Below are 25,794 nucleotides of genomic sequence, written 5' to 3' on the forward strand. Positions count from 1 at the left end.
GGTGTTCTTCTCACAAAATGTTCAGGTTTATTAGGAGGGATTTTTTTTGTCACCTGAGTGGCCCCAGGTGCCTTTGTGTGGTGCCCAGGTTAGGTAGTCCACATTCCAAGAGCCACAATGCCACAAAGAGGTAATTGTTGTCAAGGGGGTTTATTCTGCAGAGAGGGGGAAGGGGGGGGGGGGGGGGGGGTGATTTCTCATTGTGTTGAACAGAAACCAGAAGGTTCCCCAAAATCACCTCACCAGTATGGGAATTATCTCACAAGAAACTCATGAGGCAGCAAGGACTTCACTACAATCCTGTCGCTTTTCTTTTCAGACAGACATCTTTAAAGGTCGTTCTATACAGTGGATGAGCGCTTTTGAAGGGCTCTCTGTTAAGCTGTAGAAGACTGTGGGAACATTTTGTTTGCAAAAGAAAAGGAAAATGAGGTGATCTGTAAATATGTATCATTTTTTATAAGGAGTTTTTCTAAGATTGTTTTGGGTTGCAGATGTTAATGACATGACAATGACCTGTTGATTCACTTTGCTCCCTTGACATTTTGTTTCATAAATATGTCTGATTACATAATTGTATTAATTAGTCTCACATGACCATCTGTCAACTGGCCAGCGCACTCCAGATTTGGTCCTGGTTCCTGTGATTATAGGTGTGTATTGAGTTGGGGGGCCGGAAGTTTACCCTAATTTGATCTCTGGGCCCTTGTATGGTAGTTTAAACCCATCCACCTCTCTGCCTGTAGTCTCCTCCTCTCTGCTAGTTGTGACTAGTAATTGAGTGGGTGTGCAGGTGAGAGTTTCCACTTAATAGGTTGTCTCTCCTGTGCTGTCACTAGGGAGAACAGAGGGTAGTGGCACTGGGAGAAAAGGAGAGAGGGATAGACCGAGAGAGAGAGGCTCTACACATCATCCACAGCTGATACAGACAGTTTCATCCTCAGACTTTTGCTCAACGCCACACAAGGGTAAGCGTTTGTTGTTGTTAAACATTTGTTTGCATCATTTTGTGCCATTACCTGCTTATCTCAGGCTGATTCAGTTCAACGAGGAGGGTTGCCATGGTTGCTTAAAGATGATAGTGTAGAGAATAATGTTGCTCAGGTTTACTTCACAACAATAAATATAAGGTTATGTTACTGGCATCGAATGCTTTCATATTTTCACATAGTGCAGTGCCTTCTGAAAGTATTAAACTGAGATGTTCTTGTACCTGGCCTACACGCAATACCACATGATGTCAAAGTGGAATTATGTTTTTTTTTTTTTTACAAGTTAATAAAAAATGAAAAGCAAAAATGTCTTTAGTCAATAAGTTTTCAACCCATTTGTTATGGCAAGCCTAAATACGTCACCTAATAAATTGGATGGACTTAGAACACAGATTCAACCACAAAGACCAGGGAGGTTTTCCAATGCATTGCAAAGAAGGGCACCTATTGGTAGATGGGTAAAAAAAAGCAGACATGCAATATCCCTTTGAGCATGGTGAAGTATTTAATTACACTTGGATGGTGAATAAATACAGCCAGTCACTACAAAGATACAGGCTTTAAAATAAAGATATGACTTTAAAATAATTTAATGGCTGTGATAGGAGAAAACTGAGGATGGATCAACAACATTGTAGTTACTAGACAATACTAACCTAATTGACAGAGTGAAAAGAAGGAAGCTTGTACAGAATACAAATATTCCAAAACATGCATCCTGTTTGCAATAAGACACTAAAGTAAGCTTGATGCCTTATTGCAAACATGTTTTGGAATATTTTTATTCTGTACAAGCTTCCTTCTTTTCACTCTGTCAATTGGGATAGTATTGTGGAGTAACTATAACGTTTATCCATCCTCAGTTTTCTCCTACTGGTCTTTCAGCATGTCAATATTGCTTGAAATTGATCATTTACTCATGGAGCTTACATTTGAAATGTGTTGTTAAAATGTATTATTAGCCTACTGCAGAGAATATGCACCATACGCGCATCTTTCCACTTGTGCTCTCCAAACTCCCGCCAGTGGAGAACACGTTGTTCTCTTTTTGAAATGTTTGCTGTTGCATTCACACGTTTTAATGAATATGTGGCAAATCTATATTCCATTTAATCCTACAATAATTGCTAGGGTTTCGTCATTCCTTCCCCGTAGCGTTTATTGCAACACTTATACATTTATGTTTCATGACGTTTAATAAGATACATTTTAATTTAGCATGTCTTACCCTCTGACCCTCTGAGGGGGCGCGATGTTTATTGTTTACATGAACATTTGCAAGACTCCTGAGGTAGAAGCTATGTTTATTTAATTCAATTGGTTTCCTTTGTTCATATTTACTGGGTTATGTCGGAGTTCCAAGTGTCTGTGTCCTATGCATAGAGAAGGATAGAGTTCTCTAGTGGACAAAGGGCCATTTAGCATGGGTAGCTTCATTGAGGGCTTCCACCATTTTAATGTCGTCATTCATTTCACATTTCGACAAATTTCAAAGTGTTTCCTCTCAAATGGTATCAAGAATATGCATATCCTTGCTTCAGGTCCTGAGCTACAGGCAGATAGATTTGGGTATGTTATTTTAGGCAAAAATTAAAAGAAGGGGTGGATCCTTAAGAGGTATAATGCACTTGGCTCCTCACAGGACCATACAATTAACCAATTGGTAATTACAACACAAAAACTGTGTTCTACGATGTAAAATGCAATTTCCACATCAATTGTTACATAGGTACATTCATGTTAATGAGACTTAATGATTAGTAGCCTAATGACATTTCATCACCATTCACTCATGGAACAATCATTATCTCTTATTCAATGTACTGACTGCAAAGCGTTGCGCATTTTTATGCGCACTGAGGCATGTGCTACTATCACTCACAACCAGAATGACAGACCTAGGACCATAGAGATAGATAGAGGACTCATCTTTGTATCTGTGACACTTCAGTGTTTGTGACAGCATGGGCAGCACCATTGAGGCAATCTCAATTTTGAAGTAGGCAATTTTGACCAGGTTAGACATGACTCCAACAGGGTCACCAGGAGGGATCAGCCAATAACATTGGAAGTCCCACCCAGTTGACTACATTATATGTGCCTGTTTGAGCTCCTGTTAGACTGATTCAATTTGCTTTCTCAAGCGGAGGCTGTGCAATCTTACCCTCTACCTGTGTCCTTTCATATAGGCTAGGTTAAGCATGATACCGAGGCAATTTCTTTTGGGCTATTGCCAGTGTATATTTGGTCAATCTCCTTGTATATGTTGTATGATAAGGCACTTTCATCATTGGATCACCAGGACCTGTAAATAAATCTACACTCTGAGCAGTCAACCTGTCTTGTCTTCTGCTGATTTCATGCCCTTATGACTGCTAAAAGAACCCTATTTTACAATGACAAAATTCAAAAGTATTGTAGACAAAATAATGAAAAGGGCCGCCTGGTATACTCAATAAATAGGCAAAGATTTGTAGTTGCAGTTCATTGGATGTATAGATTTGTTTTACTTGACTTGAGACTTGACTTGAAAAAACGTGTGACTACTCGACTTGACTTGCTCTTAGAATGCACAAGTTGGACTTGACTCGAGACTCGAGCCGTTCTACTTGTGACTCGACTTGCGACTTGGACCTTGTGACTTGAGACTTGCTTGTGACTCAAATAATAGTGACTTGGTCCCACCTCTGCTGAGTACCACTCTTAATATTTTCAAGCATTGTGGTGGCCCCATCATGTTATGGGTTTGCTTGTCATCGGCAAGGAATAGTGACATTTTTAGGATAAAAAGAAACGGATTAGAGCTAGGCACAGGCAAAATCCTAGAAGAAAACCTGGTTCAGTCTGCTTTCCAACAGACACTGGGAGACAAATTCCCCTTTCAGCAGGACGATAACCTAAAACACAAGGCCAAGTACACACTAGAGTTGCTTATCAAGACAACATTGAATGTTCCTGAGTGGCCTAGTTACAGTTTTGCCTTAATAAATTGGCATAAAAATCTATGGCAAAAGATGAACATGGCTATTTAGCAATGATCAACAACCAACTTGACCGAGCTTGATTTTAACATGTTTTGACACAATACCCCATAATGGCAAATAAAAAAAAGTAACATTTTTATTTTTGCTAATTTATTGAAAATAAAACTGAAATATTACATTTACATAAGCATTCACCCTTTACTCAGTATTTTCTTGAAACACCTTTGGCAGCGATTACAGGCTCAAGTCTTCTTGGGTATGACGCTACAAGCTTGGCACACCTGTATTTGGGGAGTTTCTCCCATTCCTTTCTTCCAGATCCTCTCAAGCTCTGTCAGGTTGGATGGGGAGCGTTGCTGCAGAGCTATTTTCAGGTCTCTCCAAAGATGTTCGATCAGCTTTGAGTCCGGGCTCTGGCTGGGCCACTCAAGGAAATTCAGAGACTTGTCCCAAAGCCACTCCTGCATTATCTTGGCTGTGTGCTTAGGGTTGTTGTCCTGTTGGAAGATGAACCGTCACCCCAGTCTGAGGTCCTGAGAGCTCTGGAGCAGATTTTCATCAAGGATCTCTCTGTATTTTTTTCTGTTCATCTTTGCCTCGATCCTGACTAGTCCCTGCCGCTGAAAAACATCCCCACAGCATGATAAATAAAGGCCTGATTGGTGGAGTGCTGCATAGATGGTTGTCCTTCTGGAAGATTCTCCAATCTCCACAGAGGAACTCTAGAGCTCTGTCAGAGTGACCGACAGGTTCTTGGTCACATCCCTGACCAAGACCCTTCTCCCCCAATTCCATGTTTGGCCGGGCTGCCAGCTCTAGGAAGAGTCTTGGTGGTTCTAAACTTCTTCCATTTAAGAATGATGGAGGCCACTGTGTTCTTGGGGACCTTCAATGCTGCAGACATTTGTTGGTACCCTTCCCCAGTTCTGTGCCTCGACACAATCCTGTCTCAGAGTTCTGCAGACAATTCCTTTGACCTCATGGCTTGGTTTTTGCTCTGACATGCACTGTCAACCGTGGGACCTTATATAGACAGGTGTGTGCATTTCAAAATCATGTCCAATCAATTTAATTTACCACAGGGGGACTCCAATCAAGTTGTAGAAACATCTCAAGGATGATCAATGGAAACAGGATGCACCTGAGCTCACTTTCGAGTCTCATAGCAAAGAGTCTGAATACTTATGTAAATAAGGTATTTCTGTATTTGTTTTAGAAAAAAATTGTAAACATTTCTAAAATCCTGTTTTCTCTTTGTCAATATGAGGTATTTTTTATTTGATCCATTTTAGATGGAGGCTGTAATGTATAAAAATGTGAAAAAAGTTTAAAGGGTCTGAATACTTTCCGATGGCATTATATATTACATTTGATATACTTTAAGTAATTTGAACTTTCTCCTTTACACACACCTATAACTTGGCCTACTTTTTTTTAAAGTGGGCTATTTGATGACGGATTCCCTGGTATTCCTGCTCATTCCGTGCACCAGTTCCAGAGGTCTACGTCACATGCCTCTAGGCGTCACTGAACTGTCTCATTACGCACACCTGATTCCAATTCCCCTGATTAGTAGTTGTATATATGTGCCCTCTGTTCACCATTGTCTTGTCGGTTATTGTTCCCATGTCCATTGGTCTGTGAGTACCTGTGCTTTGTTATTTCGGCTTTCATGCTGCGTGTTGTGTGCACTTGTTATTACGGGTCTCGCCCCGTGTATTGCTGTGCATTTGTTATTATGGGTCTCGCCCCGTGTAGTGTATTGCCGGTCTTGTTCCATGTATTTATTCGAGGTTTCACCTTGCTCTTTTGTTTGGGTTTACATCCCTGTGTTTTTGTATATGTGTTTGTTTTGGGCTTCGTCCCCGTCCCTTTCATGGCATGTATTTTTCGGTGGAGTATTAAAACTCCCTATTACGTATTCCTGCGCCTGTCTCTAATCATTTATACAACATGACACTATTGGCCACTGTTTGACCCTCAGTATCCATGGTGTTGGGCCCAAAGGAGACTGTGGTTGGTTCCTAGGGAGGGATGGAAACATGCCGTGCTTAGTGATATTGCACCGGGGACATCACGAGGAATAAACACATTTTAATTGTGTTCACGGCTGAGCGGCTGCCAACCGACACTACAGAACAAAAGCATGTCCTTTGATGCCACACGTTTGTGTCTGATTATTTTGGCAATGGTCAATATTGTAATTTACCAGCCACAATGTTGTTGTGAGTAGATGGTTGTTTTACAGTTCCTCATCTATTTTATATTCCTAACTCTCATTTCTACCTCTCTTTCCTACATTTAACAAAATGTGACTTACAAATCAGGCGCTGAGGCCAATGCAAACCATCATCAGATCAGTTTCCCCATAGAACAATTAGGGAATTGTTTGCGGAGGAGCCCTCAGATAGATGATGGCATCAGATCAACGGATAAGTCCAGGTGGGACATAATGAATGGAGATGTGTAAACAGTCTGATTGCTCTACCGAATCTGACTTTGGTCATGTGTCAACAGCAAAGGCATAATAGACCTATGGATTTGGGTCTTTACTTATGTGGTTTGTGGTATTACTTTACTCCTCTTCATGCTCCAGGAAGCATTATTCAATAGTCAGGGAACCACGATGCTAGAAGACAATAAGGAACCTTTATATCACCATGTTCAGGGTGTCACATTACACTGTTTCTCAGTTTATTTCTAAATGTATTAGATCTTCTGTGCCTAAGTCCTACTGTAGCAGTGTTAATCGTTAAAGGGACACAATCGTTATTTCTATTGTTTTAAGATTATAGGGGTTCATTTTCTTAGGAACTTTTCTTTTTATTGTTTGTACAAAATCATCATAGTCACATACTGTATGTACTGTAGATACTGGTATGGAGCTGGAGATGATGAATATCATGTTCAAACATATACTGGGTCGAAATGAGCTCGTCGTGACTTCTCTTTCCCTTTCTAGACTGGACCAAGGGCTCCTACTCCCTCCAGATGACTATGGCCTCAACTGCTTTTTTTAAAGGCACAGGTACGTTTGCTTTCTAAATATGCCCATTGCCTTAAAAAATTGCATAGACGCATACCGACTGATTCTTGAATAATATAACTTATATAACATGAATCAAAGTTATAGAAGTTATACTATTCAAGAATCAATGGGTAAATATCAAGAATTGAAATGGACAGATTTTCAGATCCCAGATTGTATCTTTAAGATTCCAGACCGTACCTGCAAATGCAGTTAAACTGCAAAATTACTGACGTAAAAAAAGTGTTATTTTGGACGCAGTATTTTCAGCATACTGCAGTTATACTGCACTCTAACTAGAGTTAAACTGCAGTGTCCTGCAGCTATACTGCACTCTGAAAGCAAACTTTTTTTCGTAAGGGAAAGACTCATCTAGCCGAACAAAACAGAGGCTTACTGCCCACATGAATATGACAATAACACGCATGGTTAAGAGCTTGTTATGTTTAATATACAGGACCTGCTAAATGATGACAGCTGTATGCCTCTCTTTTCTCTCTGAACAGGCCTCCTGCTCTTCTTACTACTGGGACTGCAGCCATCGTCATTTGTTTCAGGACAAAACACAACCTCAAGTTCCAATTCAACGACCAATGCTACAACCACGGAGGCTGCAATAACTGTGCAGTCAACTGCCATGAGTACTGCCTCTGCAACAGCTACCGTGACAGTTACCACAGCTCAAGCTACAATGTCGTCTGCCATGTCTTCTACGAATGCTACAATGTCGTCTGCAGGGTTGGGTAGGTTCCTTTCTAAATGTAATCCGTTAGTTACTAGTTACCTGTCCAACATTGTAATCAGTAACGTAACTTTTGGATTACCTCAACTCAGTAACGTAATCTGATTACATTCAGTTACTTTTAGATTACTTTCCCCTTAAGCGCCTTTAGAAGAAGACAAAATATATATGTTACCAAGTGAACAACATATATTGCAGGATAAATCAATGTTTAAGTTTACATAGCTGGCCATATATGGATGATACATTTTACTTTATGGGTTGGTTATGTAGGCCACCGCTTTCTACTACATATATAAATACGATTAAACGACAGTATATCTTTACATTAAAAAAACTAAGTCTATCAGAATTTCAGTCATTACAATAAATGTTATACCCCTTGATCTTCAAGAATAGGACTTGGAAATATGGAAGTATAGATTAGCCAAATTGTTTTACCTGAGCATAACCCCAAAACTAATGACTTATTAGCCAGCCCTACTCTGTTGTGTATGATTTTGTTGTCATGGAGGACTGATTGGGCTCATTGATTTGAGTTGAAAAATAAATGTTGCGCCCATGAAATGTTAAGCTTTGAGCACTACTGAAAAGTGCTATTTACATGTGCAAAATGAATGCCATGTGCTACATTTGCTACAGGCCTATTGTTGACCTTTTTGTTGGTGACACTTTGTTATGTTGATAATATGCAGCTTTTTAAAGGGCAAATCCACAATACCAAAATTGTCGCCCCACCTCTGTTTTGGTTAAAAGCTGAGGGATGGGCTTGAAGAAATGTAACCACTCTCAGATTAATAGACAGAGCTATGGATGCAAGGACTGACCAATCATGATATCCAAATTATTGTTTTAACCATGTTATGAGGCTATACATTGTTTGTTTACATTTACAATGTTTACAAACATTGGAGAAAAACAAGCTTATATGTTGGGTTCTCATTCATGTGTGACAGTTGAACTGAGGCATTTATAAGTTATATTCTTCAAGAATCAATGGATATATATATACACTGCTCAAAAGAATAAAGGGAACACTTAAACAACACAATGTAACTCCAAGTCAATCACACTTCTGTGAAATCAAACTGTCCACTTAGGAAGCAACACTGATTGACAATAAATTTCACATGCTGTTGTGCAAATGGAATAGACACCCCCAATAAAGGAGTGGTTCTGCAGGTGGTGACCACAGACCACTTCTCAGTTCCTATGCTTCCTGGCTGATGTTTTGGTCACTTTTGAATGCTGGCGGTGCTTTCACTCTAGTGGTAGCATGAGACGGAGTCTACAACCCACACAAGTGGCTCAGTTAGTGCAGCTCATCCAGGATGGCACATCAATGCGAGCTGTGGCAAGAAGGTTTGCTGTGTCTGTCAGTGGAGTGTCCAGAGCATGGAGGCGCTACCAGAAGACAGGCCAGTACATCAGGAGACGTGGAGGAGGCCGTAGGAGGGCAACAACCCAGCAGCAGGACCGCTACCTCTGCCTTTGTGCAAGGAGGAGCAGGAGGAGCACTGACAGAGCACTGCAAAATGACCTCCAGCAGGCCACAAATGTGCATGTGTCTGCTCAAACGGTCAGAAATAGACTCCATGAGGGTGGTATGAGGGCCCGACGTCCACAGGTGCCAGAGAACACCAAGATTGGCAAATTCGCCACTGGCGCCCTGTGCTCTTCACAGATGAAAGCAGGTTCACACTGAGCACATGTGACAGACGTGACAGTCTGGAGACCCCGTGGAGAACGTTCTGCTGCCTGCAACATCCTCCAGCATGACCAGTTTGGCAGTATGTCAGTCATGGTGTGGGGTGGCATTTCTTTGGGGGGCTGCACAGCCCTCCATGGGCTCGCCAGCGGTAGCCTGACTGCCATTAGGTACCGAGATGAGATCCTCAGACCCCTTGTGAGACCATATGCTGGTGCGGTTGGCCCTGGGTTCCTCCTAATGCAACACAATGCTAGACCTCATGTGGCTGGAGTGTGTCAGCAGTTCCTGCAAGAGGAAGGCATTGATGCTATGGACTGGCCCGCCCGTTCCCCAGACCTGAATCCAATTGAGCACATCTGGGACATCATGTCTCACTCCATCCACCAACGCCACGTTGCACCACAGACTGTCCAGGAGTTGGCGGATGCTTTAGTCCAAGTCTGGGAGGAGATCCCTCAGGAGACCATCCGTCACCTCATCAGGAGCATGCCCAGGCGTTGTAGGGAAGTCATACAGGCATGTGGAGGCCACACACACTACTGAGCCTCATTTTGACTTGTTTTAAGGACATTACATCAAAGTTGGATCAGCCTGTAGTGTGGTTTTCCACTTTAATTTTGACTCCAAATCCAGACCTCCATGGGTTGATAAATTTGATTTCCATTGATAATTTTTGTGTGATTTGTTGTCAGCACATTCAACTATGTAAAGAAAAAAAGTATTTAATAAGAATATTTCATTCATTCAGATCTAGGATGTGTTATTTTAGTGTTCCCTTTATTTTTTTGAGCAGTGTATATATACACTACCGGTCAAAGGTTTTAGAACACCTTACTCATTCAAATGTTTTTCTTTATTTTGACTATTTTCTCCATTGTAGAATAATAGTGAAGACATCAAAACTATGAAATAACACATGGAATCATGTAGTTGCAAAAGCGCATTTTTCACTGGCTGTCCACTGGTTTCAAAAACAATGGTTGATAGGCAGCTTAAACTTCCTGAATTCAACCACTATTGGGTTCAAATACACATTTAGATTTGTGAACAGCCATCCACAACAACCACAATCCGTAAGGTGCAAACAGCTAAATGAGAGAGCAGCAGTGTGATTCACATCAATGAGCTATGTAGATAACAATAATAAGTGATATCCGTATCGCCGTAGACTACACCACTGCTGTCATCCTTACCTACAAGCGTTTATTCAAGTTGGATAATCTTGGGATGCTGACAGCAGTCGCACCATTGGAAGACATAGCTTGGACTGTAGCCTACAAAAACCTATTTGTGCTCTTTTCCCGCAATCGATCAAACACATTTGGTGTGTCATCATAGTGGTCTCTGACTTTTGGTCAGACTTGCTCTTGTGGAACAAAATAAGTTTGTTCCAACAGTGTTTGTCAATGCTGATTTGAATGTCAATGAGAAAACAGATGTCAAAGATTTTCTTTGCGAACATCCTTTCTGAATTTAAAAGTAATCCTAGAAGTAATCACCTCGTTTTTTTTAAAGTATCTGTAATCTGATTACAATATTTGTGTTGGTAACTCATCACAGTTACCGTTTTTTTTTTGGTAATCCCTTATGTGTAACTGATCCGTTACTCCCCAACCCATGTTGTCTGGCATTTCTTCTATGAATACCACAATGGCATCCAACTCAGCAACTACGATGGCAGCTACCAAGGTTCAAGGTGCTGCTAATACGGCTACCTCTACCTCCAATTTGTTCAGTGTAGGTTCAATGACAACAGCCATGACCTCCACTTCAAGAAGTGGAACCATTGACAACTCAGGGAATACAGTGACGGATAATACAAAATACTGATTGTTTTATGAATTCACATTCAGGATATATGGTAGATATATATTTTTTGCCACGTTGCTCTCACACTACATTTTGTCCTTGCTAACACAGGTAGTGGAACCACAAGCACGGCCAATACTACTTCATGGGGCACCAGTGGCATGACCATGGTGAGTCTAGTACTTTAGTAGTATATGATATTACGTTAACACTTTATTTGAAGGGGGTATACATAATGAATCTATATCATTATGAAGCCAATCATGACACCTTTGTGAATGTTGCAGTATCATTAACAGCAACCTTCATTACACATGTTTTATTCAACATCATTCATGAGGCCACTAAGTAAACAGTGCTTGGAATTACTGCAAATTGTCTTAGCAAACAATTCAGTTGAATTTGCTGATATGCGCCTCTTTGAAGCGCATGCATCATTTCCGGTGACGTTGTCTGCTAACCGATCAATATAATGTGTTCTGTGGTTGCCATGGCACCATAAGGCAGCCTAGACAAAGAGCTCTATATTTTGTACATATTTTTGATGATTTTAAGTGTTTTTTGTTTTTGCGAAGTCATTTAGTGTTTATTGGGTATATCTGGTTGTTTTCATCCATGGAGTTGAAGGACTGATTGCAAGTCTACTGTGTGGTTTGGCTATAGTTAGCTAGCTAATGTTTGCATATAAAAGATCTCACTAAGCACCGACTTCTTGACGAATGAGACCGGACTGACTATTGCTCTGGACTGATGTGTGGTGAACTTTTTTTGCGCTGTAGCAGTTTCAGAGGTGGGTTGTCAGAAGCACCAGTCTCTGTCATAAGTGGGTACGCTCTGTTGTGAAGGAACTCTCAGAGCTGGCTTCATCAACATCAATTTCTTTGTTTTGTTAATCTACCTAATTGTTATGTCAATTTACATTTTTTCTTTTTATCTGTTGACCTATACTACAATTCAGCTTTTAGCTGCAAATGTGTAGGCTACAAGCTTAAACAAACCAATGAAACAATATATCCTTTATATACTGTATAACAATATAGTCCACTATGTATCTAAATGTAATTGATACACTGTAACCGGATTCATTTTGCCAAGCAGAGAGACGGGTTACACTGCATCAGCTTTACAATACATACTACCCTTACATCTGATTATTTATTTTACTTATGTATTGTTTAATAAGGATGCCGCAACTGATAAAAAAAATTGGTTTGCCGTAAACTTTGCCGTTAAGTTATAGCTAAATACTGTATGGAAAATGGTATCTACCATCTACTAAAAAGAACAGTTTTGAATATTGTATCTAGTATTTTTTGCTGTTGGATTAAATGTTAGTTAAACGACGAGTCTATCATTGTCTGATGTAAAGGTGACTAAACGAAATGTTCTTATGGTATTTCATGTAGAACGTAGATTTTGCTCAGGGGCTCAGGGGTTAAATATGTATTCAACTCCAAATAATGCACAATGAAAGGTTCCGAACATAAGATAATGGGCATTACTCAGTGTTTTGAAAATACACCCCCTTACATCTGAAAAATGTGCCAAATTGATTGGGGGGGGGGGGGGGGGGGGGGGGGAACTCTAAGGGTATACAGACCGTTTTTTCCCCAGTCCACTTTAACCACTGAGTGTACATCACCACAGTGTGTGGGTGAGGGGGTTGAGGGGATGATGACTGTGTCCGTGTTTGTGTCAGTGCATGTTGGCACTGAGGAATGAAGTAACTTGGTGGGGGAGATTATTTCATGATACATGTAGTCCTCTTTCCATCCGTTTTAATGCCTTATCTGGGAGCTTTCCTCAAGACAAGCAATTTCACATCAATTAGCACGATGTCGCCCTTTATAAAGCACCGTTTTTGGCGGGATTAGCCAATTATGTCAAGTTTAGCAATGCCCTCTACATTGGTCATGGCAGCCTTTATGCACCCTTTATTATAGAGTATGACATACAAGTATAGTTGATCTGTGTAGTGCAGACTTGATGTATGCTGTATAGACTTTCTAAGTTGTACTTCATTCAAAGTCGGACCGATATTGCTGTTTGATTGTTTAGAGAAAGCATAAATAGATGCGGTGATCTGATCGTCTCTCTCTCTCTCTCTTTCTCTCGCTCTCTCTCATAGATATCATGTCGCCAGTTCTCCTGTAACTACTCAGACTGCTACGATGTGTACATGAATATGACTTCTGTTTCATGCAACGCTAATATCACCTTCTGTGAGGTACAGTACACGCTACGCGTGAATTGCAGAATTTTTTTATTTTAATAATACAAATGTACTTAAAATGTCTTACACAACTATATATTTTTTTGCCATGCTATAGTTCGTGTTGCATCTGCTGTCATTAATTCGTGTCACACCTATTTTAGATATAATCTACTCAAATTTTCACACCATTTATTTTTGTTTTGTCAGTTGCATTTGATAAAACTATACCGGAATGTTGTTCTAACTTCATCTTTTATTCCCTTGTTTAACAATAACAAAAAATGTAACGTAAGTGTAAGTGTATTTGTTTTTAAGAGTGTGCGAACAAAATGTGTGTGATGCCTTCTCAGCTGAAGAGACAGGAAGACATGACTTACACCGGTGGCTGCAGTTCCTCCTGCAGGAATGCCTGTGTCAATAACGCTCAGACCAACTGTACCATGGCATGCTGCAACTCCACTGGCTGTCTTAGCTCTACCCTGGCCTCCATGGTTCGCGCAAACACTACAACAGGTAAACCTTTTTTCTTTTCCAATCATTTTTTTTATACAATAAAGAAAATCAATGTCCTGTGGCCTGCAGTGGTCCGCTGGTTTAAACCGCTGCCTCTGGATCACATGCACTGTGTACCTCTGAAAGCATGGGTTCAAATCCATCCCACTGCTCAAGCACCCTCTCTCCTCCTGTGAGGCGTGCGTACTGGCGGTAGAGAAGTCAGGCGCAGGAGAGCAAAGACTGTGTTCCAACGGCGCAGTTTAATGATAAAAATCCCTGTGAACAAAACACAATAATCATAATGGGACAAAACCCCAGACATAACGTGCACAAGCACTTACAAAAAACAATACCGGACAAGGACATGTGGAGAACAGAGGGTTAAATACACAACATGGAATTGATGGGATTGAAACCAGGTGTGTGGGAAGACAAGACAAAACAAATGGAAAATGAAAAGTGGATCGGCGATGGCTAGAAGACCGGTGACGTCGACCGCCGAACGTCGCCCGAACAAGGAGAGGGACCGACTTCGGTGGAAGTCCTTACTTTCCTCTATCCATCCTGTCTAATAAACACAAAAAATACCTAAGGAGTGGGACTAGCCCACTCATTAAAAAAATCAAATGTCCTAGATTTGATATCTAAGTGCCCTGTATAATGACTGTTTTCTATGCTATTCTGCATTTCTTCAGTTTCCTTGTAAACTGTGTGCAAGACTCAGTAAAGTCAGTCCAACCGTACTATGGTGTCCTTAGGGTTGGAGTTGGTGAGCCTGTAAACACCCTGTCTTTTACTGTGAGAAATGCATGCTTACATGTATCACCACCACATCAATTGGGAGACTGTTACTGTATGGGGCTGAGCTATGTCTGTTGAACTATTAGTTTTCTGACAATTATTATTATTTTTAAACTTTTTTTATTTCACCTTTCTTTAACCAGGAAGGCAGGTTGAGAACAAGTTCTCATTTGCAACTGTGACCTGGCCAAGAATAAAGCAAAGCAGTTCGACACATATAACACAGAGTTACACATGGAATAAACAAACATACAGTCAATAATACAGTAGAAAAAGTCTATATACAGTGTGTGCAAATGAGGTAAGGGAGGTAAGGCAATAAATAGGCCATGGTGGCGAAGTAATTACAATATACCAATTAAATACTGGAGTGATTGATGTGCAGAAGATGAATGTGCAGGTAGAAATACTGGGTTGCAAGTACAATGCATAGTATCTTATCACTATTCCTTGAATTTGTAAAACAAACTATTTACTTTGAATAAATCTGAACTGCATTTATATGAGCATGAAAGTACAATGTACTATATACAGTATTGAGACATGAGTCATCTAAAAAAAAATATTTGAATTGTTCCTCCAGTGACTACAGTGATGATGACCACCACCACCACCACCACCACCACCACAACAGCAGCAGCCACTACAACTGCTATACCAACCAATGTAAGAACTAGCTTCTGGGCGGGGCAACTTGAAGTTCTCAGGTTGATGTAGGCCTACTACAGTACATTTCCCAATATGTTAGGGTACATTTCTATACACATTGAAGGTACAATCTGGGACTGTGTGTGTGTGTGTGCAAAAGACTCAATGTCTGTGAATTTACCAGCCTTTGTTAACATCATCCATCTATTTACAGAAACTTAAGAAGTGCCAGATGTTTCAGTGCATAGAGCAGAACTGTTACAAGACTTGGATGAACAAAGACCCAATGCCTTGTCCCCTCAACCAGCCCTACTGTGAGGTAGGCTTAGTAGTGCACCCCCACTCTACCCTATTCATCATTCTATACCCATAGTAGACAAACTAGACATGCTTCATTGAACTGTAAATGCTGTAGGATACAAATGTACACTTTAAGTATTTTATAACGAAAGAAAGAAAATACATTTGGCCACGACAAGAACGATTAACTGTTATCATCTCAATAATATCACTCAAACAAGAGAGAATTTCCTTTCGCCAATCTCGTACATCCTTAAACTCATCTAACTCCATGCATTCTCAATCCACGTTTCTCTCTTCAGTTGAAAAAGATGACAACTGGTTCAACAACGATGTGGATGGGAGGCTGCAATGCCGACTGCACAAAAAACACCTGGTGTACGGCCACAACAGGTACATGCCACCAAGAGTGCTGCAACACCTCCATAACATCCTGCCTCAAGCTGGATGGTACTCTGAACGTTCCTTCTTCTGCCACTAGAGGTCCTCACTTCCCTTTAGCATTGATCACTGCTGCTCTGCTGGTTTGTCTGCTCAGCATTGGTTCTTTGGTTTAAACTGGGTGGTGTTCAGTGGGTACCAAGCGGAAGAAAATGTATTGAAAGAGGGAGGAAATACCTTGACTTGTCCGTTGCAAAATGGTTTAAAACATTGCCTATTGTGTGACTTAATGAACAACCCTGATGTGTCGACCCACTGAGCCATTGCTTGAATTTAAACAGTAGCGGTAGTAGTTAGCACAGCGAAACCTGGTTTCCATTCCACATGAATACTATACTGGTTGTAGGTCTAGCCTACTCTGTTTTTGTTTGTTTGTTTGCTTGTATATAAGATGTATTGAGATACTTTATGTGAGGGCTCATATGTGCTTTTGAGAGATTTAGATGATTTAATAAGTGACAATGATTCCCCTATGTGAGTCCAAACAAAATGGGTTTAAAGGGATTTATTGAAGAATATGACAATTAATATGGCTACAGAAAGCTATTCAACCATACCATCATACCCATTTATAAATCAATACTGCGTTAAACATAATACACAGAAGATGATAGCTATTTACGATCATAGATGACTGACCTAATGTATGGTACGGTAATTAATTATCTGCTTTTTCTTACTTATTGAGATTTCTGTAAGATGACATTTACAATTATGACATTTTCATAAATATCTTATTTTTTTTAGGCATATTTTCTTTCACCAGTAGTTTGCATGACGACTTGCATGTTTTCTTTGATTTTTCACTTGCAAAGACCTTATAGCCTGGTCTCAGATCTGGTTGTGCTCTTGCTAACTCAATTGCTCATTGACAAACCAAACATGCCCAGGACAAGGAGTTGGCATTATAGCACAAACAGACTGGCACTCAGGCTAAAGACTTTCTCCAATACAAAAGCAAACATCTGTTCTTTACAGATATTGCATAGTAACTCAGTTATTACCTAGTCCTCGCTAGCATATTGTGAAGGACAGATTGACAATTTATGCACTTTTTAAAACATATATATTGGGCTATAGAAGGTTTTTGAAATATTTGTGCTGACACACAGAGGTGTAATTCATATCTGTGAATGTAGTCATACACTGTACAACTGTAATATGTGTTTTACGCCTTTTATTTAGCTGTATTCAGAATTTACCATCATAACAATGTGTTAATTGATTCATAAAAATGGGTTATAAAATTGGGTTATCAAAATGTCTAAGCGTATATTTTTGCAGTAGTTTCATGGAAAGTTGGCATTCAACACCTATGTCATATCTAATATTTGGAGAAAAGTTACTAAAAGAAATGTGTCATGTTGGATACTTTCTACATTGTGTATAGTGTAAAAACTGTAACAACTGCTTTTAAAGTCAAATGAATTAAATAAATGTTTGACCAAAACAAAAGATTCATATTTTCTTTGAAATTGTCGGCAGAGCTCCCCTGTTAAAAGATTGATGTAACTGTATTTGAATCAACTAGACTTGTATATCAAAAGAAACAACCGATATTCTACAAGAGAACAGGCAAGGTCCTTGTAGACTTGCTCTTATTTAGTAATTGTACCTTATAAAGTATCGGCCATTCAGAATTCATACATAGATTAAAGTAAAACATTTCAATGACAAAACATTGTATTCCGTGCCTCTATGCACCATGCATTAGAATTTGATTACCATGGAGATGGCTGTTAAGACCACATAGAAACATTTTTTTTGTAGCTGTGGCTAAAACCATAGATTGGTATAGTCTATGGCTAAAGCAATATTGTTGAAATATCGTTACAATTGTAAAGGTTGCATCATCTTACCAGCATAAATGTCATGTCAAATTCAAACATTATCACCAAAAGACACAATTTAACACTGTGAATTCAGAACAGATATCTTGCTCATACAGTGCAGATGCGTGACTATGGATGCAACTATGAATGCAAACAATCACCCATCCTTTTAAACACCAGGCTCGGGTCCCAATAGGACCCCTGGAGATCTTGTTAAGTTCATAGATGACTCCATTCCCTCCAACCCTGGTGTTGATGAGGATGACAATGATGTGATCCATTCAACCAACTTTGTGAACCACTTCTCAGGTAAGAGCTAATAAAAATAAAAACACCTCTACCATAGAGATCTTAGCTAAACTTTGAATATTGGTAAATTATTTTTTCCCGGTAGGTTGCTCCATTTTATTTTGATTCGTGACATTATATTATGAGTACCCCTGAAGGTTTGGTTCAGTTTGTTGCATAATCAATTGTTGATGAGGATGTCAATTATGTGGTCATCTGCTTGGGAGAGTGATGGGCCAACCTCCTTCCTGGACATGTCTCAGGACAGCTTATCCAATGGAGACCAGTTCTCTCAGTCCAAAGACATTGACTACCTAACAGCTATGAGTTCCATCTATGTCTAGTGTGGTAGTTGATCTAATTTGCTGAATTTGGTATTGCATTGGTGTTACGCACACCTCTAGGAAGAGGGAACGCAACACCCTGCTACAACTCAACTCCCCGTGGAGTGAAAGATGAATGGAATTGTAGGTGCGGGTAAGGATGACAAAGGCAGAGAATTTACCGTTTACAGGGAATTTATTCCGTCACACGGTAATTTTGGGAAAAGGGCCTGGACGGAACCAAAGCAAAGAAAGTACAAGTTAAAGAGCCCCCTTTCCTACTTTACCTACCCACAACTTACCTAACTAGCACCACCTGGCACACAAACCAAAATACAGGGGATTGTCCGGCCAGGTCTTACCTAGTGTGCATAGACAAAGTACATACTCGGGTATATTTATGCCCGCAGGTCTCTTGCCTAAGCAGTCCCAAGGTGCCTTCCCCTTCCCCCCTGGGAACAAATGAAACCGAATACAAACATAAGTAAACAATTTCAATAATCAAAAACACTGCATCCTATGGGGACACACAGACCTAAGAAGCAGCGGCACCAAAATACTTAACAAAAACCTGCCTCTGAGAAACAACCAACACAGGACATCACCATCAGCTCTCTATCCTAAAAAAGGAACACTGGCTTATATATCTTCAGAAGGAGTCGATAATTGAAGACAGCTGTATCTCCTGATGAGAGGGTGGGGTCAGATCTACAATCATCGATGGGGCCGACCAATCAGCTGCTTAGAATTTCCGGAAGCCATCCTTAAACACACACATCCAAACAAAACCACAACACAGAAACTGGGGAACGTAACAATTGGTTTGTTTCAGTGTGTTGTTCCACTCTCTTTACCATCTGACACTTTGTCCCTGTTGATCCACATACCTACCCTGCTTCTGGAGACCCGGGGAGTCTCCTGACCAGAGGGCTTTGACTCCCCAGGAACGTCCTCACCACTCTGGGTTGACCCAGTCCTGTTGGTCTGAGACCACTGATGTCTCCTCCCTTAACCTTAACAGGAACGAGGAGCTCCAAAGTAGCTGAAACCAGCTCTCGGGTAAGATCTTACTCTACCATGCTGCTTAGTCTGCTAAACTTTGATTATTGGTAAATTCATTTTTCTGGTAAATTCATTTTTCTGGTAAATTCATTTTTCTGGTAAATTCATTTTTCTGGTAAATTCATTTTTCTGGTAAATTGCTTGATCCACTCTCTTTACGAACAATTTTTTGCCTCATTTGAACGCCTGGAGACAATCGTTCCAGTCTGGTTATGATCACTATGACAACCCTGTCTACCTGTCAGTTATGAGTTCTACCTCTGTCTCGTGTGCTAGTTTGCCTAATTTGTCTAATTTGCTTGATTTTGCATTGGATTGGTTTGTTTGAGTATTGTTCCACTCTCTTTGCCATCTGTCACGTTGTCCCTGTTGATCCACAGAGCCACCCCGTGTCTGGACTCCTGACTCCAGCAGAGCAGGGAGCCCTGAGCAGCCCAACAGCCCCAGGGAGACTCTTAACCAGAGGGCTTGGACTCCCCAGGACAGTCCCTGTTGCTTTTTAACTCCTGAGGATGATGTGTTGTACTAGTTAAATAGAATGTAACATGTGAACAACCACCAGGTTCTTCCTGGAGTCCCAGGACATTCCCCGCCACTCTGCAACTCATGTTGACGATGAAGAGGTTATGTACATTACAACAACCACCAGCTCCGTCCTAGACTCCCAGGACATTTCCCGATACTCTGGCTCCATCCAAAGCAAGCATCCTGAGACAGCCACCTCAAATGTATGCTCTACTATTACAGGTAGCCTAGTGGTTAGAGCGTTGGGCCAGTAACCAAAAGGTTGTTAGATCAAATCCCTGAGCTGACAAGGTAAAAATCTGTCGTTCTGCCCCTGAACAAGGCAGTTAACTCACTGTTCCTAGGCTGTCATTGTAAATAAGAATTTGTTCTTAACTGACTTGCCTAGTTGAATTAAATTAAAATGTTACTTCGGAGGAACTATGAAATATGTGGATCTCAGCTGTACATATGCTCTGCATTCACTAAGGAGGACCTATGGCACCTCTGGAACACAATAAGGGCTCTTAGTAGTGTAGTATGATTTCATTTATTATTATAGTGTCTTGCATCTTCAGGTTGCCCAGCCCACATATGCTTATAAGACTCTGCAAATGAAAAATAAAATCATATATGCACACAATTGTCACGCCCTGGCCTTAGTATTCTTTGTGTTCTTTATTATTTTAGTTAGGTCAGGGTGTGACATGGGGAATGTTTGTGTGTTGTTGGTTTTGGGTGTTGTTTATGGTAAAGGGGTTGTTGGGTATAGTATATGGGTTTGTGTGGAGTACATGTGTCTAGTGTTGTCTATGTATGTTTAGTTGTCTAGGAGAGTCTATGGTTACCTGAATGAGTTCCCAATTAGAGACAGCTGATTTCGGTTGTCTCTGATTGGGAGCCTTATTTAGGGTAGCCATAGGCTCTCATTGGTTGTGGGTAATTGTCTATGTCAGAACGTTTGTAGCCAGTGTGTGTAAGTGCACAACGTTATTTAGCTTCACGGTCGTTTGTTGTTTTGTTCGTTTTGTTAAAGTGTTTCGTGTCGTGTTTATTTTTCGTCATCTTTAAAAATAAAAGAAGATGGCTTACTTTCCAAAAACTGCGTTTTGGTCCATCAATCCTCCACACGATCGTGACAGAATTACCCACCATCGGACCAAGCAGCGGAAAACAAAGCAACAGCAGCAATGTCAAGACTCCTGGACGTGGGAGGAAATTCTAGACGGGAGAGGACCCTGGTCACAGCCAGGGGAATATCACTGCCCCAAGGCAGAGATGGAGGCAGCACGGCGACACGGGAGGAAGCCCAAGAGACAGCACAAAAAATTTTTTGGAGGGGGGCACTTGGAGCAGTCGGCGAAGTTGAGGGGTGAGTCTGAGTGTGTCGAGGAGTTATTGGACAGATTGGAGGAGAGTGAACGAAGGGGAGATTATGAGACATTCGAAGAGTTGTTGACGAAATTGGAGGAGAGTGAAGAGAGAGAGCTGTTGGTTTGGCAGAGTATGCAATGCATTCTCCCTGAGGAGCGTATTAGCTGTCCGATGCCACCTGTGTCAGTTCCTCGTACTCAGCCTGAAACTTGTGTTAAAGTTCCGGAAGATTTGATGCCGGCTATACACACCAGGTCTCCAGTACACCTTCACAACCCGGTGTGTCCTGTTCCTACTTTTTGCACTCATCCTGAGATGCATGTCCCCAGCCCTGTACCACTAGTTCCGGCACCAAGCACTAGGTCTAAGGTGCGTCTCCAGAGCCCTTTACGCACTGTTCCTGCTCCTCGCACTAGCTTTGAGGTGCGTGTTTCCAGCCCATTACCACCAGTGCCTTCACCACGCATCAAGCTTCCTGGGTGTCTCCAGAGCCCTGTTCTTCCTCCACGTACTAGCCCTGTGGTGCGTGTCTCCAGCACATTACCACCAGTGCCTACACCACGCACCAAGCCCTCTGTGTGTCTCCAGAGTCCTGTACGCACTGTTCCTTCTCCCCGTACTCACCCTGATGTGCGGGTCCTCAGCCCGGTACCACCAGTACCGGTACCACGCACAAGGCCTATAGTACGCCTTGAGAGTCCAGTGTGCCCTGTTGTTGCTCCCCGCACTAGCCTTGAGATGCGTGTCCCTAGCCCGGTACCACCAGTTCCGGCACCACGCACTAGGCCTAATGTGCGTCTCCAGGGTCCAGTATGCCCTGTTCCTTCTCCCCGCACTAGCCCTGAGATGCGTGTTCCCAGCCCGATACCACCAGTGCCGGCACCACGCACTAGGCCTAATGTGCGTCTCCAGGGTCCAGTATGCCCTGTTCCTTCTCCCCGCACTAGCCCTGAGATGCGTGTCCCCAGCCCGGTGCTACCAGTCCCGGCACCACGCACCAGGCCTACAGTGCGCCTCAGCCGGCAGGAGTCTGCCGTCTGCACAGCGATGACTGAACTGCCCGTCTCCCCAGCGCCATCTGAGCCATCCGTCTCCCCAGCGCCATCTGAGCCATCCGTCTCCCCAGCGCCATCTGAGCCATCCGTCTGCAATGAGCCTGCAAAGCCGCCCGTCTGCCATGAGCCTGCAAAGCCGCCCGTCTGCCATGAGCCCACTGAGCCGTCCGCCAGACAGGAGCCGCTAGAGCCGCCAGCCAGACAGGAGCCGCTAGAGCCGTCCGTCAGACAGGATCTGCCAGAGCCGTCAACCAGACAGGATCTGCCAGAGCCGCCAACCAGACAGGATCTGCCAGAGCCGCCAATCAGACAGGAGCAGCCAGATCAGTCAGCCAGCCATGAGCAGCCAGATCAGACCGCCAGCCATGAGCAGCCAGATCCGTCAGCTAGCCATGAGCAGCCAGATCCGTCAGCTAGCCATGAGCAGCCAGATCCGTCAGCTAGCCATGAGCAGCCAGATCCGTCAGCTAGCCATGAGCAGCCAGATCCGTCAGTTAGCCATGAGCAGCCAGATCCGTCAGCTAGCCATGAGCAGCCAGATCCGTCAGCTAGCCATGAGCATCCAGATCCGTCAGCTAGCCATGAGCAGCCAGATCCGTCAGCCAGCCATGAGCAGCCAGATCCGTCAGCTAGCCATGAGCAGCCAGATCCGTCAGCTAGCCATGAGCAGCCAGATCCGTCAGCTAGCCATGAGCAGCCAGATCCGTCAGCTAGCCATGAGCAGCCAGATCCGTCAGCTAGCCATGAGCAGCCAGATCCGTCAGCTAGCCATGAGCAGCCAGATCCGTCAGCTAGCCATGAGCAGCCAGATCCGTCAGCTAGCCATGAGCAGCCAGATCCGTCAGCTAGCCATGAGCAGCCAGATCCGTCAGCTAGCCATGAGCAGCCAGATCCGTCAGCTAGCCATGAGCAGCCAGATCCGTCAGCCAGCCATGAGCAGCCAGATACGTCAGCCAGCCATGGGCCGTCCCTCAGTCCGGAGCTGCAGTCCCTCAGTCCGGAGCTGCCATTCCTCAGTCCGGAGCTGCCATTCCTCAGTCCGGAGCTGCCCCTTACCCTGGTGCTGCCCCTTACCCTGGTGCTGCCCCTTACCCTGGTGCTGCCCCTTATCCTGGTACTGCCCCTTACCCTGGTACTGCCCCTGACCCTGGTACTGCCCCTGACCCTGGTACTGCTCCTTACCCTGGTACTGCCCCTTAGTCCGGAACTGCCCCTTAATGCAATGGGGTTAATGTGGAGGGGGGTCATTTGGAGGAAGCCCAGGAGGTGGTTAGGGACTGTGATGACGTGGGGACCACAACCAGAGCCGGAGCCGCCACCGTGGATGGAAGCCCACCCAGACCCTCCCCTAGACTGTGTAATGGTGCGCCCGGAGTTCGCACCTTAAGGGGGGGGTTATGTCACGCCCTGGCCTTAGTATTCTTTGTGTTCTTTATTATTTTAGTTAGGTCAGGGTGTGACATGGGGAATGTTTGTGTGTTGTTGGTTTTGGGTGTTGTTTATGGTAAAGGGGTTGTTGGGTATAGTATATGGGTTTGTGTGGAGTACATGTGTCTAGTGTTGTCTATGTATGTTTAGTTGTCTAGGAGAGTCTATGGTTACCTGAATGAGTTCCCAATTAGAGACAGCTGATTTCGGTTGTCTCTGATTGGGAGCCTTATTTAGGGTAGCCATAGGCTCTCATTGGTTGTGGGTAATTGTCTATGTCAGAACGTTTGTAGCCAGTGTGTGTAAGTGCACAACGTTATTTAGCTTCACGGTCGTTTGTTGTTTTGTTCGTTTTGTTAAAGTGTTTCGTGTCGTGTTTATTTTTCGTCATCTTTAAAAATAAAAGAAGATGGCTTACTTTCCAAAAACTGCGTTTTGGTCCATCAATCCTCCACACGATCGTGACAGAATTACCCACCATCGGACCAAGCAGCGGAAAACAAAGCAACAGCAGCAATGTCAAGACTCCTGGACGTGGGAGGAAATTCTAGACGGGAGAGGACCCTGGTCACAGCCAGGGGAATATCACTGCCCCAAGGCAGAGATGGAGGCAGCACGGCGACACGGGAGGAAGCCCAAGAGACAGCACAAAAAATTTTTTGGAGGGGGGCACTTGGAGCAGTCGGCGAAGTTGAGGGGTGAGTCTGAGTGTGTCGAGGAGTTATTGGACAGATTGGAGGAGAGTGAACGAAGGGGAGATTATGAGACATTCGAAGAGTTGTTGACGAAATTGGAGGAGAGTGAAGAGAGAGAGCTGTTGGTTTGGCAGAGTATGCAATGCATTCTCCCTGAGGAGCGTATTAGCTGTCCGATGCCACCTGTGTCAGTTCCTCGTACTCAGCCTGAAACTTGTGTTAAAGTTCCGGAAGATTTGATGCCGGCTATACACACCAGGTCTCCAGTACACCTTCACAACCCGGTGTGTCCTGTTCCTACTTTTTGCACTCATCCTGAGATGCATGTCCCCAGCCCTGTACCACTAGCACAATACATTATTGTGACATTTTTTCCCTTAATTTTCTTTCTGAGAAATGCCATCTACAACACTTCAATCCAATGCAGGATTAGCTTAATAAAAAAGTCCATGTTTTTTCCTATTAAACTACAAAAACGATGTTCGGCTAGGCATGGCTACACAATACTGTCCAAATGATATAATAATGTATCTTTATTTTGTCTGATGAACAAGGGTTTGATATGTGTGTGTGTATCAGGATATGGGAGTAACTAATTTCATGTAATCCAGTTACATGTAATCTGATGTTGTTGTTTTTTAACCTGTAATCAATTACATTAACACCAACAAATATTGTAATTGAATTAGAGATACTTTTGAAAAACTAGATGATTAGTACTTTTAAATTCAGAAACGATGTTTGCATACAAATACATTATAACACCTTTATGTTTTCTCAATGACATTACATTTAGGATTGAAGAAAGGTGCAAGTTTGAGTTTGTTCCACTTTAGCCAATCTGACCACAAGTCAGAGACCACTACTATTATAACACACCAAATGACCACCCTTTTTGTCTTCTTCTAATGCCTCTTAAATGAAAGTAATCCAACAGTAACTGAAAGTAATAAAATTACATTAGTGAATTTGGGTAATACAAAAATGATATTACTGATTGCAATTTTGGACAAGTATCTAGTAGGTAACTTAATAGACTACATTTAGAAAGTAACCTATCCAACCCC

The 25,794-nt window shown here is 42.4% G+C and overlaps 1 protein-coding gene across 1 annotated transcript; it reads left to right on the forward strand.

Moving 5' to 3' along the window:
- The first annotated feature begins 795 nt into the window (after window positions 1-795).
- On the forward strand, window positions 796-17,603 carry LOC129837817 (uncharacterized). Its single transcript, XM_055904271.1, has 9 exons — window positions 796-968; window positions 6,939-7,004; window positions 7,511-7,747; window positions 11,378-11,436; window positions 13,395-13,493; window positions 13,832-13,994; window positions 15,361-15,443; window positions 15,640-15,744; window positions 16,028-17,603. The coding sequence occupies exons 2-9, from the start codon at window positions 6,968-6,970 to the stop codon at window positions 16,280-16,282; spliced, it is 1,038 nt and encodes a 345-aa protein (XP_055760246.1). The 5' UTR covers window positions 796-968; window positions 6,939-6,967; the 3' UTR covers window positions 16,283-17,603.
- Window positions 17,604-25,794: the final 8,191 nt, after the last annotated feature.

The sequence above is a fragment of the Salvelinus fontinalis genome, chromosome 38 (genome assembly GCF_029448725.1).
Source record: "Salvelinus fontinalis isolate EN_2023a chromosome 38, ASM2944872v1, whole genome shotgun sequence".
Classification (NCBI taxonomy): Eukaryota; Metazoa; Chordata; class Actinopteri; order Salmoniformes; family Salmonidae; genus Salvelinus; species Salvelinus fontinalis.

Excerpts from the sequence above, each read along its gene's own strand:
- LOC129837817 (XM_055904271.1), top strand. The coding sequence starts at position 6,968 with ATGACTATGGCCTCAACTGCTTTTTTTAAAGGCACAG. Across the intron at positions 11,437-13,394 it reads GCACCAGTGGCATGACCATG|ATATCATGTCGCCAGTTCTC; the intron begins GTGAGTCTAGTA and ends TCTCTCTCATAG. Across the intron at positions 15,444-15,639 it reads CAACTGCTATACCAACCAAT|AAACTTAAGAAGTGCCAGAT; the intron begins GTAAGAACTAGC and ends ATCTATTTACAG.